This window comes from Taurulus bubalis, assembly GCF_910589615.1.
Source record: "Taurulus bubalis genome assembly, chromosome: 4".
Taxonomy (NCBI): domain Eukaryota; kingdom Metazoa; phylum Chordata; class Actinopteri; order Perciformes; family Cottidae; genus Taurulus; species Taurulus bubalis.
This window is the reverse complement of record NC_136592.1, coordinates 2,828,997-2,849,339: the sequence shown is the minus strand read 5'-3', so window position 1 is coordinate 2,849,339 and position 20,343 is coordinate 2,828,997. Positions and strand designations below refer to the sequence as shown.

At 44.0% G+C, this 20,343-nt stretch overlaps 1 protein-coding gene across 1 annotated transcript; it reads left to right on the top strand.

Annotated features, from left to right (window-relative positions):
- Positions 1-2,075: 2,075 nt before the first annotated feature.
- Positions 2,076-17,905, top strand: bnc1 (basonuclin zinc finger protein 1; the record flags this gene model as incomplete). Its single annotated transcript, XM_079216763.1, has 5 exons — positions 2,076-2,090; positions 11,105-11,207; positions 12,104-12,339; positions 14,184-16,273; positions 17,040-17,905. The coding sequence occupies 5 exons, from the start codon at positions 2,076-2,078 to the stop codon at positions 17,875-17,877; spliced, it is 3,282 nt and encodes a 1,093-aa protein (XP_079072889.1). The 3' UTR covers positions 17,878-17,905.
- Between the last annotated feature and the right edge of the window lie 2,438 nt (positions 17,906-20,343).

The following is a 20,343-nucleotide window of genomic DNA, read 5'->3' as shown; positions in this document are numbered from 1 at the left end:
TCTCTCTGCTGAACCTTTAAAGTGTGTGTCAACCTGGCATCCCCCCACTCCTCACCTCCCTTCCTCCCTAAAGCTGCCACAGGTGGAGCGCACCAGGTGTACCTGTTTAAACTTGCAGTGTAATTTGTGGATTAGCAGATGCCTCTAATGGCTAAAATCATCAGAGCTTTCTCTCTACCGCAGACGGGGAAGAGGGAGGAAGACAGAAAAGTATGAGTAAAGGACACCAGTTGGAAACATCACCATAACCCGTGTTTCATTCACCTTGAACGTGTCCAGTGTAAGAATCTCCGTACATTGAAGAGACTTGAATCAGGTCTGGTTCTCACCAACAGACAGAAACGATGTCGCTTCGGGTACGTTCTGAAATCTGAATATATCTGTATCCACTTAATGACACAGAAGTAACTGACAAGTCAAACAAACATATGTTTAAGTGTTAACTCACATGAGCAACTCTACCACTCTGTCTTGAATAGTCTGGTGATGTGAACCGTTCTCCTCTCTTCCCTCCATCATTACATAAACATGGCGTAACTCTACTGTGTTTTAGTAGTATAGGCAGAATATCATGAAGTCATTTGCTTTCACTGTGTGTATGTGGATCTCTTTTACTGCGGGTTCTTGTACCGCAACACGTATTTAGCTTGTACACAAGGGCTGGACATTTGTCATTGTTTAAGTACCTGAGCATCTTCTTTTTTTTTTTTACGCCTTAATTTAGAGAAAAACAGGATAACCACGGCACCGCCTGCTTTAAACTAAACCACGGTGCCGGAAGTACCTGAGAGTTCAAACTGATGTCCGAAGAAGAGATAGAAAGAGATATCCACACCTTTCGATCCTGGCAGGGTACACTTTATTAACCTTAATTTAGGAAATATCTCCCGTCAAAATATGAAGAAGCTGGAGTTCTCAAATATTGATGGACAAAAACGTACCTGGAATAAATGAGTCTGAAATTGCCAGGGCCTTGATTTGAAGCAAACTATCTGATGAGGGGAGTAAACACCACGCCGCTCCAAACTAAACTCCGACACTCTGGACACATCTAAGTCCGAACCCAGGAAGCGTTGAGTTGTGATTCCCAGCCGTACAGCGGGTACACGTATTCCTAAAGATTACACAGATTTACTTTTTGTCATGTGTGAAGTCCCCCTCCTCCCGAGAACCACTCGACACAGACACTGACACATTCCTGACGGCACAAGGCATAACTTGTTATGGAGGCTGTTCACAGAGCAGTGTTAAGGTGAATCCAGACACACACACTGGGCTGTGTGCACCAAGAGGGGCAACGTTGATTTAGGGCATTACTCAGACAGAGCGAGAGAGAGAGGGGGATAGAGGGAGAGTCTCCCCTGACTGCATTAGGAGAGCCTCCAGCCTTTGTGATTCCTTTTGATCAAATCTCTGTGAAAGATGAGTGTCATGCCCTCTTCCAGCCAGCTGTGAGGGGACTGCCCTGTGACTCTGAGGGGGTAGAAACGTGTGTGCGCGCATGAAAGAGCGTGCACACCTCCATGTGTGCACGCGAGCATGTGTGTGCATGTGTGTGCATGTGTGTGTGTGTGTGTGTGTGCAGGCTAGGGAGGGAGCAGGCAGCTCCTGAGGTGAGAATGCCGAGTGGGAGGATCTCATTCCAATCCCCTGTGCCCAGTTTCAACACACACACACACACACACACACACACACGCACTGAACATCTTGAGTAGTTTAGAGCCAGTCCACGGCAACATTAGAGGAGAGAAAGCAGAGGAGGCGCGTGTGTGTGTGTGTGTGTGTGTGTCTGCATCTGTGCAACGAGAGTAAAAGCTCTGTGAATACTACCACTCTTTTTTCCGTTTGAGTGTTGGTGGCTCAGCGTGTGTGTGCATGTGCGTGTGTGTGTGTGTGTGTGTGTGAGAAGACAGAGAAGACAGAGTGCATGTGTCTGTGCTGTTGAAGGAGATGCTGCTGGGTGTGATGGCTCTTTTGCGTTAGTATCCGCGCGGACAGGAGAGTTGGAGGCAGTTGTTTTGTGGGACTCGCGGGGAATGGCAAACTCCACGGTATCCTTGGAAACATCCGACTAAATGACAATGGCCGAGGTAAGGGAGACGCTCTCCACTGCTTTTCACTCTCACGGATATGTTTAACCAAGACAAACTGGAAGGAGTTTATGCGGATCAGAGTGACAGGCGGAAGGAGAGCAGACTTTTAGGGGCAATGTTAATGTTTTCGTGTTTCAGGATTACATACCTCTGCTACTTTGACAGGAAATGCAGATTTAGAGACATTTAGAGACACATGTATGTGTGTGTATCTTGAGGATGCCTTGTTATAAGTTGCCATGTGGTGATCTATACAGCTGTATAGCGTTGGACACGCGTATGTATCGGAGTTTCAGTACTATACCAAAGACATACTTTTTTTTTCCTGAATACCTCACTTTTAAGAAATGTCTTTTTTTTCAAAAGTTCCCAGATGTGAATTGTTTAAAAACTTTGCCTGAATAAAATAGTATAATATTTAAACAATTTTACATTTAAATTAGGAACTAAGTGATCAAAGGATAAGTGAACATCATGACAGGATGATTTGAAAAAGTCAGTTTTCTTAAAAGTTTTCAAAAAGCTGCATTTTGCTCTCAATGAGTTAAAATGAATCCGGATGCAGCGCCTTGCAGCGAGGACCCAGAATGTCCTCACATGCCTTCCAGAGACAACAAAAACAACAACACAGTCTCTCTGTGGGGAATCATTCTATACTTCTTTGATTTGTTTCATTCCCATCAATCCTATTGACTTGATATGTATTAGTTTCATGTTATTGTAATAAGTCATCACTTCCACACTCGTCATAAAGACAATAATCTCCTGTGAGAGAACCTTCAGTCCTCACCTCGGCCTATCCTCCATCCCAACCGTCCAGCTGTAGTTTTGGACACAGCGGCTCCTGGAGGCTCCTGGAGGCTCATGGAGGCTCCCGGCTGCCGGACACAGCCGGTCACAGGAATGTGATTTAAGAGCAGTCTAATGTGTCATCGCAGCCTTAATACAACAACTAGCTGAGCTGTGTGTTTGGTGGTGGTGTCGGTAACGGCAACACACTCTCCATGCCTGTGTGTGTACAGTGTGTGCGTGTGTGTGTGTGTGTGTGTGTGTGTGTGTGTGTGTGTGTGTGTGTGTGTGTGTGTGTGTGTGTGTGTGTGTGTAAACAGTTGGAGGAGAAGCACTAGTGGTGTATTCTTACGAGCACAACATCCAGACAGGCTGGAGCTTCGACAACATTATGAGTTGAGCACACGATTACCAACGAGGAGCTATGAGATATTATGTGATCATCAGAGCTGCAGGCAAAACTAATTGAAAAAGGCAATTGCAATTACTTATTTACTTATTTATTACTGAATTGTGTTATCACATTTTTGTTATCAAAGCAAATCTATATCAAATACCTTTATACAATTTATCACCTTATCTATTTTGATTCTCACAATAACAAGAACTTTACTGAATTAAAAAAAAAACATATTGATGCAGCTCATGGATTGTTCCAATTATCTAATATTGCATCAGCAGTTTAAGGTATGTAAAATAACTAAATGTTTTTAACAACAAATATTTTAAAATGTACCTTAAATATTGCAAAGCGTAGAGAATTCAGTTTGATATTAAATCAACGCTTATTTTACAAATATAATTGTAATACAATAATAATAGCAATAATAATTGTAATATTATTATAATAATAATGATAAATAAATAAATAGAAACCATAAAAATGCATTTATTGAATTATGTTCCAGCTCTGCCATAATTTTAGTTGTGAGGTGTTTCTGTCTTCCGTGCTCAAGCTCGTCTAACAGGTTGCCTTTTTATCGTGTGAGAGGCCATTACTCCAACAATCCACCAAAGTGATTTGGGTTTATTTGTGTGTGTGTGTGTGTGTGTGTGTGTGTGTGTGTGTGTGTGTGTGTGTGTGTGTGTGTGTGTGTGTGTGTGTGTGTGTGAGAGACAGAAATGTGAGTAGAGTGGCCCTCTGCGGCTTTAACAAACTAATGTCCTATCTCTTTACTTCTCTTGTCTCCCTCTTTCTCTCGTTTGTTTCCTTCTGTCTACCGACTCTTTCTGTGGGCGTCTCTCTTTTCTCCTTTAGTGCTGCAGGGCCCGGGGCACACACACACACACACACACACACACACACACAGAAAACAACGCACAGGGCCCCTGTTCGTTGCACGCCGCTGTGTGTGATTATGTGTGTGTGTGATTATGTGTGTGAGTGTGTTCGCGGTGGCGACCGTAGCCTGCCAGCCTCGTCAGCTTCATTAGGTTCATGATGGTCCATCCGTGAGAAGATGGGTGTGTGTGTGTGGGGGGGGGTCAGGGTGTTTGTATCTGATCCAGCCTTTTACCCCCTTCAGCGTCTCCTCGAGCTGTGAAGCCCCCCTTTAACACCCCCAAACTCCACACACACACACACACACAGCAGCCACCCCTTGCGTCGGCTCTGCGCTGCCACCAAAAGGCTTGTGAGGATTTGTCAGCCAGATGTGACAAGATTGTCAAGAGGCAGACGGGGAGAGAGGGGAGATCTGATATTAATCAGAGCGTAGCTGGGAGCCAAACTCTCTCAGACTCAGTGTACTAACATGTTCCCCTCATTTACACCCTCTCGGAGCCAAACACTCCCTCTCTAACGGGGAGTGTACCCCCACCACAAGCTCATTGTGTTTTAAGATTTTTGCTTGAGCTCTTTTAAGCTCATGGATATTCAGGTAAAGATTTGTTACCTTTTTGGTCTGCAATAGCGTTGGAACATGCAGTGTGTGTGTGTGTGTGTGTGTGTGTGTGTGTGTGTGTGTGTGTGTGTGTGTGTGTGTGTGTGTGTGTCGGTGTGTGTGTGTGTGTGTGTGATTGACTGGCGGATGAGTTAGTAATAATGAGTTGCTCACGCTGTCTCTGGGCTGTGTGACTCTTAATAGGCTCAAACACAGCCTGTCACTCCTTGTCCTCACAGGCTCCTCACTGGATTGTCTTCTCCTTTTCAAGTCCAATGCACTGTGTTAAAGGAACTCGTGATGTTATTTCTTGAAGTGTATTTTAAAATCATGGAATAAATGAAGCGCAGGCTGGATGGATTTGTATACTTTAATCTTTTTTTGGGGGGGTGGTATGTTGAAGGTACTTCCTCTTTCTTAGCGGAGTGACATTAAATCAGCAGCGAGGCCGGATCTCGTCGCCCGCTGAGCAGCTCATGTATCGTAACCTCGCTTTAACTAACACTTGTCATCAATTAACATTTTACTACCTTGCTGTCACATACACAACCCGGTCCAAGGCGTGATTTATTCATGACTGTGCATTTTGCTCGCACTGCACGGCACACACACACTCTCTCTCTCTCACACACACACACACACACACACAAAGCCTGTGGGGCCAGGTGGAGTCAATGCAGCCACAGTTTTGGTGCTTTTATTGGTGGAAGTCGTCGTTATTAGCAGGATATCTGAGTGTTACCAGGAACACCGCCCTCCCACTAAATTCCTGAGTGTTTTCTGTGTGTTCTGGCCGGGGTAAGATATTTAGTGTGTGTGTGTGTGTGTGTGTGTGTGTGTGTGTGTGTGTGTGTGTGTGTGTGTGTGTGTGTGTGTGTGTGTGTGTGTGTGTGTGTGTGTGAATGCTCAGCTTTTCTTCACTGTTTGCTTTTCAGTGGCAATATAATGTATCTTTTTAATTGAATGTGCTAAATTGTTGAATATTTTTTGGTTCTCAATGTTCAGAGTAAATTGCTAGAATATGTGATTTCCTTTATAATGCAAAGTTAAAAGGATAAAAAAAGTTACTTTTATAAATATTTTTAACAATTAGTAATGAGATCAGATTATTATTATTATTATTATCAATTCATCTGTAGATCGTTTTTTAAGGTGAGTCCATCTGTCATTTCAAAAGTCAGAAAAAAGAAAAAGTGTCCATCACAAGTTCCCACAGTCCAATCTGACTGTTCTTTATTGCTTCTTTTAGTTTAAATAACATTTAAAAATCTGAAGGAATGAAATTGGTATAAAAATAGAACAGAAAATAAGTAAATTCTCATTTTTCTTTTTTTTTCTTGATCCTGTTTTACAACATAGTTGATCAACTGACAGCACTATCGTTCTAATAAAGCAACCATAGAGGGTTTGTAATTATACATAATTGCTTCGTTTGTGGTCAATCAATCATAAAGTAATGCTTTATCAAGGTTGCTAAGTTGGGAGAGGAATAAACAAAGCCAGAAAGATTTAGTTAAACCCGACATCCCAACATGTTGTAAATGTAACTACAAATCCATCCGTTACACCTCTGAACCCTTTGGAGAAAGTCTTCTCCCCTCATGTTATGCTTGCATACATTTGGGAAAGCAACTGCGGAAGTTTTCAATAAAATGTGTTTAATTCGTTTAAAAAGTGGACCATAAATGCACCACATTTATATTTCCCATCAAGGAAAACGCTCACTTCCTTTATTCCCCTCGTGCCATAATTGTCTTGTAAAGTGATTCATGGCTGCTAGTAAAATGGGATCTGCTCGGCTCTCACTTGGCCGCTGTCGGTCTCCCTCTTCCTCGGAGCTGCGGATCACCCTGTAGTTATTCACTCTTTGGCACCAGCGCCGCTTGTTTCCCCATTCTGTGTCAGTTCGTGTCGGGCTGCTGCTAATTGATTAGTTTTCCAGCGCATTAAGCCAACAAGTCCCGTCCGTCCCGGGACCGTCTCTGTCCAAGCAGCTGCTCGCTTCTGCTGAGTCTCGAAAGCACCGCGGCTCTCCAGGACTTATATACGACTTGATTTTGAGAGCCAGAAAGGAGCGTTTCTTTTTATTTTGTGTGTGTGTGTGTGTGTGTGTGTGTGTGTGTGTGTGTGTGTGTGTGTGTGTGTGTGTGTGTGTGTGTGTGTGTGTGTGTGTGTGTGTGACAGAACTTAGCTTTTTCTGAATTAGAAGGAAACTGTAGTTTTCTTTCTATCTTATATGTGCGCATCCTATATCTAAAGGTCACCAGGGGTCAACCTTTTTGATATGAAGTGCAATTTAAAAATTGTATCAATATCCATCCTTATATGCAACGTGCATTGCAAAAACATTCTTCTCCCATAATCAGGACAATGTGATCATATATATGAGAGCACGATACAATACGGCTGTCATCCTTATGAAAAATCCGCATGTGAGTAGAGATCAATAACCCTACCAGCCGCTCTTGTGCTAACTAACCAATCAGAGGCCGAGTAAGACGGGTCTTCGCGGAACGCGGGTGAGGGGGTAAAGAAAATCAATCACGCTGCTGTAAATAAATAACAGGCCGACCAACGACCAATAGCTGTGAAAGAAACCATGTGGCGTGCGGATGAGAGGCCACTTCAACGTCTCCAAAACATTCACGCACTGTTGTGTGTAAAATTAGATACATTTTTGTATATTAACACTTGAAATGATGAAGGCACTTGCACATGAAAAGGTAGCACAACATGTAAACCGTACTTTCGTGGTTAGTTTGTACTTTTTTACTTAAGATTTCATTCAACATATTGCTGTCTTTTCACCAGATGAACCATGACACCGACGATGAGGAAGATCTTGGGCAGATTGGAATAAATATGAAAGACAATAAATCTGGTTTGAATTGAAATCCAACACTATTACTCATATTACAAGATATTGAGTAGATGCTAATGTCGCACAGGTTGCCTCCCTTTGTTACAGACATAGAATATGTTTAACCGTCAATATCATTTCAAAATGTTTAGGAACCAGTGGAATGGCAAATTTCATGAAACCCAAGAATTAAATAATTAAGGATTGTAATCAATTCTAATATGTCAGTCATTGGAACTGTTACATTTGCTTTATGGATATAATGTCAGGTTAACTAAACTAAACTAACTAAATCCAACACAAGCATCATAGAGGTGTAGAGTTGTTTTTATGTGTAAACACACACATAAACATACACACTCGGGATCCGGTCTGCATGCTGTGCAGATTGCATTTTAATGTCGTCTCTGCCTTCTTCACCTCTTTCCTTAACCTCGCCTTCTCTCTCTTAAACCTCCCGTGATGACCTCCACCGTCCTATCAGCCGACCTCTGAGGGTACAGTACGCCTTTAACTGAACAAATAGACAGATGTGAGGGACTGTGTCCACAACAAGACACAACAAGGAGACTGAATACGCTTTCACTTGAAAAATGTATATATATATATATATATATATATATATATATATATATATATAAAACCACTTGCTCATTCAAGCGTATCTCACAGTCTTCATTAGCAAATGGGGGAATTGGACGGTTAAGAGTTTATTTTTATTAGATCACTATTTCTAAGGTCAAGAATGAACGCAGACAGTGAAGCTCTGAGTTAATAAAAATGTTAATACACCCATGTGGTTTCCTTCCATTATTACTGGTAGCTCACAGAAATAAACTTAAGCGTGCAGAGTTAATTTGAGCTGCTCTAACTCTCCGATCAAACACATTTCTTTATGCTTTCATGAAGACCCTCTGACTTTATTATCTAAACCATTTGTCATCTATTCAACAACCTGCACTATGTAATGCAAAGCTAATTAGAGGGACGTGTGATGTACTGGAGGAGTGTGTAGAGGTGGCGGGGTCGATGTGTGGCTACACTGTTAAACATCACGGATACAAAGAAAAGGCGACACTGCATTAGCTCGGGCTTCACTGACCCTGCAGCATCATTTTGTGCAATTAGTCGTCTTGTCATCGACTTCAGTGATGCGTGAGAACAGCCGCGGCTTTGTTGTGACAACAGAAAAGAGAAAGATGGAGGGGAGGCTCGGTCACCGAGCCCTTCTTCTTCTTCTTCTTCTTCTTCTTCTTCTTCTTCTTCTTCTTCTTCTTCTTCTTCTTCTTCTTCTTCTTCTTCTTCTTCTTCTTCTCAGAAACTCATACAATTAATTGCTAATTAAGATAAACGACCTGTACCACAGTGTGCATTGGAATGTGTGTGTGTGTGTGTGTGTGTGTGTGTGTGTGTGTGTGTGTGTGTGTGTGCGTGTGCATGCGTCCGTCCGTCCGTCCGTGTGTGTGTGGTGTGTGTGTGTGTGTGTGTGCGTGCGTCCGTGTGTGTGTGTGTGCATGCGTCCATGTGTGTGTGTGTGTGTGCGTCCGTGTGTGTGCGTGTGTGTGTGTGTGTGTGTGTGTGTGTGTGTGTGTGTGTGTGTGTGTGTGTTACAGGCTGGTGAGCAAGCAGGGGGCACCTGATTGAGACGTATATTCGGGCGAGCAGCAGCAGGAGGTGTGCGTCCACAGTGGGGTGGGATTAGCCTAATTGGGCCGTGTTGGTTCTTGGTACTCTGTAATGATGGGATTATGTCGCTGAGAGATGAGCAAAAGGGCTTTTTTCTTTTCTTTTTTGTTTACACCTCACCACTGTCCGGAGCAGGCTGAGCTAGCCAGCCGGAGATGAAAGTGACGAGAGGGCGATAGAGAGAAAAGCAAAGGGATGTCACGGGACTGAAGGCTGGAGCCGCCACGCTGGGTCTCAAGGCCAGGTAGCTGCCGCCACCTTCATCTCGGGTCAGTTTATCCGTCCTAATGATGGCAGGTTATTTGAAGGTGAAATAACGCGATCCCAGATCTCAAGGACGAGCCCAGCCCCGAGCGCAGAGCCGAGTGGCTGGCTAAATCAGGAGGAGGTCCCGGGCCCATCCACCCACCCGCACCTCTCTCCCCTCGGAGAGGGAGGGAGCTCCAGCGAGGAGCTAAGCATGCCGCTCATGTATACTAAAACCCCATTGATCATGCATTATAGATGCAGAGGGAGAGAGGTGGCGTAGCACAGCGACTCCGAGGTTTTCAGTATGTAGCACTAACAACAGCGGCTTTGATCATTAAGCTGATGATGCTTTACACTCCGTTCCTGGTGCGTAAATTATGATATTATTTTATTTTGTCTGAGGCAGAGACATTTTGAGTGTATCAGTGTGCTAGAGTCCTCTCCGCTGCCAAGTCAGCAGCTACCCAGGAAACTTGACTCATTATCATCCACTCCTCACTTAGAGTCTCTGTGTGTCCGTCCACTTACTCTGCTTTTCTGCATGTTTATCCTGAAAAGATAAAACCCATTAGCAGATGAGCTAATGGACAGAGTCCTCTGACCCGTGTGTGTGTGTGTGTGTGTGTGTGTGTGTGTGTGTGTGTGTGTGTGTGTGTGTGTGTGTGTGCCTTAGGCATTGATTGATTGTGAGGGTTTTGGTGGTCCAGGTGTGTCCAAGACCTTTCGTTCGGTCTACTGTAGATAGGGCCTGCCCTGCAGCACTACCGACACACACACACACACACACACACACACACACACACACACACACACTGACAAAGACACACACACACATACACACACACACACACACACACACACACACACACACACACACACACACACACAGACACACACACACACACACACACACACACACACACACACACACCTGTGCTGCTGCCATCACAAGGGAAACCAGGCAATGAGTGATACACAAAGGGAGACCACAATTTCTTGATGCAGCTAATCTCTTTCTTTGGTTTTCTCCGGGCCACTTGATGGCTGTACATGTTTCATGCAGCTGTAGGATGAGCGGCGCTGCAGCCGCAACGCTCTGACTCTTCTCGCCTGCACAGTCACAGAAGGATGAGATGACAGGGAAAAACAACAACATCAAAACAAACATCAAAAATGTCTAAATAGAACTTCAACCTTTTTGGATACAGTTGCCAGCTCCTACTCAAGGTTTACAACAATATGTCTGACGGAAGATGGTCAAATATGAATACAATTATACATGTCATGCTACAGCCCAAAAACAAAAAAAATTGTGTCTTTGTTTTGAATAATTCAGATATCAGAAGCATCCGCTGCTTCATAAAAGTATTGGAACAAGAACAAAATAAGTTAGCAGGCATTGTATGGTGATCAGGTTCTGAAGGAGGTCAGCAAATCAAAATTTAAAGATGGAGGATTGTACTCTGTGTTGGAAAAACTGTATTTTTCTGTGTGTGTGCTCATTAAAAGAAGAGGAAGAACTGTTTGTTTCTTTGTGTTGACAGGCTATCTGCTGCACTTTGGTGAACTGTAACTGTGACAGCTTCAAGCCCGGGAAGCTGAAGAGGAGGCAGTGTGAAAACTGCAAGCATGGCTGGGTAGCACACGGTAAGAGCGACTGGTAATGCCAAGACATGCAGCGGAGGCTATTCATTACTTCTAACTGTATTTCAGATAAAATACATATTTGATAACGCACCACTGATATTTGAAGAGTTTTGGTTACATTGTTTCCAGAGTATTTCTGAGATTGTTGCCTTTAAAAAAGCCTATTTTAAGAAAAAACGTAGTCCCCATTAATCAGGATAACATATTGTCAACTAGAGACTGTTTGTAATGAATTTAAAAATGTCCACAGTGACTGGAACACTTTAGGGAGACGGGTGTTTGAGAGGTGGGAGACAGTTTACTGTCTACGAACTCAAGTTGATCCACTCATCTAATGTCGGGGCTACTCTGCAAAATAAACTTGATTATCATGAAAATATAGCAGCATTCCAGACGTTATCCATTTAAGTAGAATGTTCACATGTGACTATACTGTCACACAGCTTTGGTGTATTTAATTTTTTCTTATTTATTATCTATTGCTCACACAGTATTTTAAGATTTTAATTTATTTTTTAATAAATTCCATCTCTAACTTATCAGCAAACAAAAGCAGTCTTGTTGTTAATGGCAGAAAGGGAATTAGATAGTTATATATATACACACACAAACTACTTCTTTTCACAGCTATATTGATATATATATATAAACTTTTTGGTTTTGTCCCATACATTTATTTTTATAATTTTGTTTTCAGCATCACTCTTATATTGATAAATTGTATATATATATATATATATATATATATATATATATATATATATATATATATATATATATATATATATACTTATTTTAGCCTTTTAACCTTTTAAAAACCTGTTATTTCTCTTTGCTCAGTCCAGGGACCAGCGTCATCAAATCTAACCCGGTTTAATGTGATCTGTGTATTCTAGCCCTGAGTAAACTGAAGGTCCACCACATGTACCAGAGCAGCCAGGTGGAGATTGTGCACTCCAACGTGGTGTTCGATATCTGCAGCCTGATGCTGTACGGAACCCAGGCCATCCCCATCCGCCTCAAGATCCTCCTGGACCGCCTCTTCTCGGTCCTCAAGCAGGAGGAGGTCGTCCAGATCCTCAACGCACTCGACTGGACTCTGCAGGACTACATCCGTGGATACGTCCTCCAGGTGTGTGTGTGTGTGTGTGTGTGTGTGTGTGTGTGTGTGTGTGTGTGTGTGTGTGTGTGTGTGTGTGTGTGTGTGTGTGTGTGTGTGACACTTCTGATTATAGCTCAATCATTGTGGATTTCTGAACATTTCCTGCAGATTAAAAAATAGAATTCAACATTTTGGAAAATACAAAATAAATCTTATTGTATAGTTGTCTATGAGAAAATGAATTTACTTCTCGTTACTACACATTGTATGGTCTCAATCTCTAGTTTCAAGTCTTCTTTGATACAGCATGGTGTTCATTTAGTGATTACGCTGAAGCAGAGTATGCTTTTGACCATGGCGACCTTGTGATTCATCGCTACCACTGTGTTTTCCGGTCTGAAAGTTGCCCGTGTTTTTGTCTTAGAACTACAGAAGAAAGGCACAAATAGGAGCCAGAGACAGAAAATCTGAAATTGTTGTTTAAACATTCCTGTTTCTTGTGTGTGGTTTTTATATCCACCTTGTACACTAGCTGGTGATGGTAGGCCTGTTGTTGAACTTGGACAGTGAGGCGAGCTGTTCCCCTGCCTCCAGTCATTATGGGATACTAGTTTAACACCATGTGACCCCAGCTCTGTTCCTAACACACAGCCGTAAGATTGATATCAACCTTTTCATCTGAATCTCGGAAGGGAGGCAAACTATTTCCGTACTCTTCCTTTAAATATTAAAACAATTCCGACATAGTATGTAGCGTAATTATTTTCGGGGTGGAAAAGCCTTTAAAACAGCCTGGAGGCTAGAACTCAGAGTATGAGTGAGCGAGAGTCTATGAAGAGAGAGGGAATTTCTGAGGAAGACGTGGGAGGAGGAGGGAGAAGAGGGGTCAGGAGCCAGGAGGAGGGATGTGAAGCAGCGACCAATGCCATGAACTCCCTCCGCACCACGATGCCTGCTTGTTGCTGTGGTACAACCAGCTCGGGGAGGTCTCCCAACTGTGCCGGGTAGATTTGTAAATATTATGTCTTTTGCTTCAGCTTTCCTCTCAAGCCGGAGCCAAGCTGGCCAAGGCCTGGGCTCCAGGCACTATGTCAGCGCGAGCTCTCACTTCGATTAGTACATCATCAAGTATTCAAGTTGGGCTGCGTTTAATTCATGTTAGCTCATCTAATGGCGAACGTAGAGTCAGAATCCTCGACAGGCGCCCAATGAATGCTCTGTGATGAAATATTAATCACGGTTACGGCACGAAGCCGCTCTTCACTTTCAAAGACACCCAAACTCACATGTGATTACTGCTGGGCTAAGAGAGAGAGGACCCACTTGATCAATGTGAGCCGCCCTCTGATCACCACACCCTATCTTGAGTCTGTGTGTGTGAGAGTGTGTGTGTGTGTGTGTATGTGTGTTTGTGTACGTGTGACTTATTTATTTGCATGCCTTTAGGAATATGTGTATGAGTGTACGCGTTAGTTAATATGCCTGAATGCACGTTCTCACACGGATGTGTGTGTGTTCCCTATCAGCTTGAAGTAAATCCACATGATTTAAATTAAGAGAAATGACCTGCAAGATGAAACACTGGGTGTCTGTGTAATGAGGGTTCTCAGGGTTCTCTACTGCCCGCTTGTATTAACACTCAATCTGATTCCTTTATTTAGCTGCCCTGCCAGTCTGCTTTATAGGGTGTGTCATCTAACCCACCTTGTGAATATGTATGAGCAACCCAACAGACACTTATAATGCTAATGATGGAATTGCTCTCTCTCTCCTTTTCCTTTTTTCATCTCCCCTCTCCTTCTCAATCTATTTCATATCCTCACCTTCACCCCTGTTCCACGCTGATCTTCTCGTTCATCTTGCATTGTCTGCAGGATGTAGCCGGGAAGGTGCTGGACCGGTGGGCCATCATGACGTTCGAGGAGGAGATCGCCACTCTGCAGCAGTTCTTGCGCTTTGGCGAGACCAAGTCCATAGTGGAGCTGATGGCTCTGCAGGACAAGGAGGGCCAGGCGGTGTTGGTTCCCAGCACCCGCACCAACTCTGATATCCGCACTTTCATTGAGCGCAACACCCCACGCACCGCTGCCAACCTCTCTACATCCAAAGTCGATAAGCTGAGCAGCAGTAGCATGCACCACTTTGAGAACTTTGTCAACAGCATGGCCTTCATGCTGCCATTCCAGCTGTTAGGCTCTGTTCCTGCACCGTTTCTGGGCTCACCGGCAGGAGTACCGCAGCACCAGCAACACCAGCAGCCGTGCCGCGGGTCAATGGAGCAGCAGAGTCAGAGACGAGATGATCAAAGTTGCGATGGTCTAGGGAGGGATAACTCCCTCCCTCTTTCACATCCTCCAGAGAGCAGCCTGCTAGGTTCCAGCTCTGTCTCATTCACTGCTGATCTAGACCGAAGCGGAGACAGGCCAATGGACTGCCTCTCCACCACCACAAAGATTGAGGCAGAGGACTTCTCCACAAGTGACAACTACTCGGATGGACCCTCGACTCCGTGCACACCCTCCATGAGCTCGGACATAACACAGATGTCCCCTGAGAGCAAGCTGCGCTCCCTGGACAGGAATGGGAGCGGCGGTGGAGGGGTCTCAGCCGGTGGAGTGGGAGGATGCTCTCTGAAGAAAGGTCGAGTGTATTGCAACGCCTGTGAGAAGACATTTTACGACAAAGGCACACTGAAAATCCACTACAATGCAGTGCATCTGAAGATTAAGCACAAGTGTACCATCGATGGCTGCAACATGGTTTTCAGCTCACTGCGGAGTCGCAATCGCCATAGTGCCAACCCAAACCCACGGCTACACATGCCTATGAACCGCAACAACCGGGACAAAGACATCCGGGGCAGCTTGTCTGGTGATGAGGACTCTTCAGACGAGAAGAGGCCTGAATATGGAACCCCCATCCCCATCTGCTCTGCAGACAGCCATAAGTCAGTGCCCAGCTACATGGTGAGCCATGTGGACACTGGCTCGAAACTCCACAACAGCTCGTTCCCCAGCATGGGCCAGAGTGGCATCCTCTTCCCTAACCTAAAAACAGTACAGCCAGTGTTGCCTTTCTACCGCAGCCTGGTAACCCCGGCAGAGCTTGCCAACACCCCAGGAACACTACCCTCCCTTCCTCTGTTATCCTCCTCTGTACCCATCAAACCAATCACAGCCCCTGAACCCTACATGACAGACCCCATACCAAAGAAAAAGTCTCGGAAGTCAAGCATGCCAATAAAGATAGAGAAGGAGGTGGTGGAGCGAGATGAGCAGATGGATAAGGGAAGCAGCTCTGAGGACGAGGCTCCTTTTCAGGGCAGGGACAACGAAGAGGCTGACGGAATCCGAACAGAAGGGCATATGTGCGCAGAACAAGCTGGGGAGGAGAGGGAGGCGAGAGGAGCTTACATTGGCGAAGAGAAGGAAAGGGAAGCCGCCAAGCATCTGTTGGACCAAACTTTAGATAGAGAAATGACAGCGAGGGAGGACAAAGATGATGGGCCAAGGCCAGCTGAACCAGGGGTCATCACCTCCGCATCTTCCCCATTCGAAGACAGACTGATAGAGAATCACTGTGACAACAACTTACTCTATCAGCAACCCAATTGCAATGAAGAAAGGGAGGACAGAGAGCATGAAAACTCTCAGCATGCAGCTGACAAGATTACAGCGCTCAGATGGGATGGCGGCGAGCACAAGCTGACTAATGGGGGCGCTCTCCAGCTCACAGACCGAGAGAGAGAAGGATCGGTCGGATGTGTAGATGACTACGGTGAATTAGGCTTGTCTCACCTCGACCCCAACGCTGACCTGCCACACCACTGTGAGATCTGCAGTAAGACCTTTAAGAACCCCTACAGTGTCAAAATGCACTACCAAAATGTCCACCTGAAAGAGATGCACTTGTGCACAGTGGACGGCTGCAATGCTGCCTTCCCCTCCCGTAGGAGCCGAGACAGGTGAGAGGCACTCATTTTTTTTTGCTATTGTTCGAGAGCAGGTTAACAGGATTTCGGACAAATTTAAACATTTCCATTTTACTGTTTCGAAGGGGGCAGAATGTCATGTCCCAACTCAAATTTGTTTCTGTTTAGCTCATTCAATCGTCCTCACTGTGTCCCTTATGACCCTAGTTTGTTTAGAACGGAATCGGCAGACTCTTGGGCCCTGAAGTCATACTCATTCATGCAGCCGCAATATCTGTGCGGCGGAAAACGTGGCACCTGTCGACACAGGATATGGGCAGACTGTGCAGATGTCTGCATGCAAACAAAATGTATTAAGACTGTACACGCACACAGCATGTGCAGTCCTCACATGTGCGAACACGCCCGTATATATGCAGACCCTAAGGGGCAAGTCATAAAAGGATCAGGCGGCTTTTACGGCCACTAAACCTGCACAAATAAGACACATAGAAACTGTGTCATTTCAAAGCACCATATTGCAGATATTTGGTGCAGAATTGGCCTTTTTCTATACAAATGTATTTACACTTTGAATAGAAATGGGGGGGAAACTGCTGACCTAATCATCATTAGGATGTCTGAAAGGAGAAATTATTGCATTTTTCTGTTGCTGCTTTGGCATTTTAGGGAGGACAGGGCCTCAATCAGGGTCAGCTGAAAATCACAATAAGATTTGTTTTGGTATTTTCAGCGATGTGGGATTAAAGGCATTCACTATGTGGTGCATAATACATTTCATTATTTTTTTTATCTACAGACACAGTGCAAATTTGAACCTGCACCACAAGCTGCTGACCAAAGATTCATTCAGCCCGGCCAACACCCTATACTTGCCCTCATCCCACTGCCGAGACCCGGTTGCCCTGGACTACTACCAAGACCAGCGGGACAGAGATCTACCCCATCGAGACCCAACCAGCCAGACTTCCGTCATCTTCCGAGGACACAATCGCATGGGCCTGGTCTTCCCGATGAGCAAAGTGTCTACTGCACCAAACAGTGCTGAGGCGTCTCCTTTTGCAGACATGGAGGGGTTAGGGGGGGGAGGAGGAGGAGGAGAAGGAGGCGGAGGCGGAGGAGGAGGAGGAGAAGGTGGTGGAAGTGGGGAGGATGGTGCAGTCCTGGACCTGAGCACCTCCTCCTCTGCCCCACCTCGTGGCAGTGGCAGTGTTCGATCGTCCTGGGACTCAGATGGAGCCGGTAGTGAGGAAGGGGTTGAAGAGGATGAGGAGGTGCTCCACATGGAGGACAGTGATGAAAGCTGCGATGGGATCGGCATGAGGAGGCCTGGGGGCGAGGAGTTGGTACTCGCAGGAGAGAGAACCCAGGGCTGCATTGGGGGAGGACAAGGCGGGCTTCAGGGAGGTGGGGGTGGGTCTCCGATAACCTGCCACGTCTGCCAAAAGGTCTACAGCAACAAGGGCACATTCAGAGCCCATTACAAAACTGTCCATCTGCGACTTCTTCACAAGTGTAAAGTCCCTGGCTGCGATACATCCTTCTCTTCTGTGCGAAGCAGAAACCGGCACAGCCAAAACCCCAACCTTCATAGGAACCTAGCTGTTAGCTCAGGTTCCACGATGGACCAGGAGTAGGGATTTGTGCTAATATGCCAACATGACTGATTTCCTTTGTTCTAATTGTCTTTTTGTTGTTGTTGTTGTTGATGATGTTTTTGGGCACCTAAAGAAGGCTCACCAATTAGCACTTTTTAAATTCCATCCCGCGTATATCCTGTTGTGATATTTTGGGGAAAAGGAGAACAAAATATTAAGTACAATAAGGAGTGAATTGGCTGCGGCAAATACAACTTGCTTTTGTATCGACAATTTTTTTCTGCGAGAGAAAAATTATGTTTGTGTTTCTACATTAACATATAAAGAATTACCGGAACATAGACTCGTCATCAGTAAATTCATTATCAATGGTAAGAAAAGCGACCTTAATGAGTCTCAACGATTCCTTTGCATTGGTTTGCCTTACAGCCCACTTTAGAACTTAAAAAGATCTGTTTGTATGACCTGAATTTGTCCTTGTGTTGTCCAAGTCAGAGTTGAGCCATGAAACTGTATCATAAGAGTTCTTTTTCTCTCGTGTTTTTGTTGTCAGATGTCCACATCTTCCCTGTGAAGCTGTGCATAATGTATTGATCAAACGCATTAGTGAAGTAACCTCTACATGTGTCCTTTCGTTCATTTGGACAATGTGTTTTGAAAAATAGTCTTTGTTGAAAAGCTATCGTGTTGTGAGCTTGACCAATAAGTTATTGTATGGTGTTATATATGATCTGTCCTTACTGTTCTGGTTGTTGCATACTGCTAATGTTGACCAAAGATTTTTTCAGTCCACAGGTGTGTATAGAAACCCTTTCATAATGTGTGAGGGGTATGCAGTATTAAACGGGGCCACCCAGTCTTCGCTCATCTTCTTTGTGATTAACAGCAGTATTCAGGGGGAGGCTCTGTTGTAAAATAAAATAAAATTCACCAAAATAAAACAAAAAAATAACAGCTTTTGATTGATCACGGTATAATGAAATATCTTGATTTTGATGGTGTTTTTGTAAAGAAATCTGCTCATGGGACTAGACTTGATTAAGGCGTTGCTCTTGTATTGTTTGTGCGGTTGCTTGCAGTATCCTGACTGACTGGACCATACGCGGGGAGATCTGCTGTGTCTGGAGGCTAGAAGCATGTACTGTGAATGAGTCAAACACTGAGAAATACTAATAATAAAAAAATATGATAATGGCCCCACATGTGAGCACACCCCAAAAAAAGTGGTAAACAAAATGTTTATTGACCTGTATATTCTGTGAATAGAGTAATTTGTTATCTGAAAGAAACCAAAAAATATACTGTATAAAAAAAGGCTAATTTCACTTCTAACATTACTTGTTTTTCTTTTCATTTTTTTATTTTTTAATGGATAAACAGTACAGTGGACCTCATGCAAGAGCCACTCGTATGAACACACTTGTACCAGTGATCTAGGAGAACTTTCTCTTCGGAAAGAACACAATCTAAGAGCGACCTGCAGCAGAGCCCATGTGCAATTACTCTGCTCTTAACCCAGCTTCCGTCTATGTTTTTCACAAATGGTGGTTATTTTATTAATTTGAAGCCATTTTGAGTTTGAAAATCTTCTATAAACTACACAGAATTATGTTGACATAATCCTGATCCTGTTTCCTGTACTTCAAATTACAGGCTAATATAATTCTAACAGTCACCATTCATTTAAATTGGCTGTTGATGCTACACTACAATTTCAACAGGAACATCTCAAACTGCAAAACCTCAAATATTGAAACCCCTCCCGTTGCAGTCATGGGTCACCGTGGTGTGATGATACGTTTTTCACATGGAACCATTTCTTCTGCATGCCATTGGCAGCACGACCCTCAGGTGACAAGGCATTAACAGCACTTGCTATGTTTCCCCATTCCTTGGCTCCAGCAGGTCCCTTAATTCCGCTACTGGTGCTGATTAATTACGCTGATAAAGAATTATGGACTTTACTTTATGGACCTCTGAAAGCAGGACTTCAATATAGGCCATATGGGGCCTTATGTGGTATTATTGGGCCGTTAATTATGCTGATATGCAATTTTCATTAATGCAGGCTCATTTATGCACAGGGAGCATGAATCATGTTCGTGCCGGTCATTGACACAGTTGTCGGAAGCTAAGAGCGTTTGCTGAATCTGACATGGCGCACTAGCACAAAAACAAGTAAGAGAAAGTTAAGAATACACAATGTTGTTGCATGAGGTCCGTTATGTTGTACATGTCTGATTATTTCACCACGGTGTATTGTTCTGGTTTTGCTCTGCAGTCTGCATATTTTTTTTTCATTCTGTATTTAAATGCAATGCAGCAGATTTAAGATCCCATTTGTTTGTTGTTTGGATTTGTTAAAAAAAAAAAAAGAAACGGAGTAAAGCCGACATATGTTGATAGGTGTTCATATTTCTTTTGATTTAATGTTACAATATTCATTCCAATTAAATAAAAAGCCATATGTTTGCACATGTTTGTAGCGTGTTTTTATACACCGAT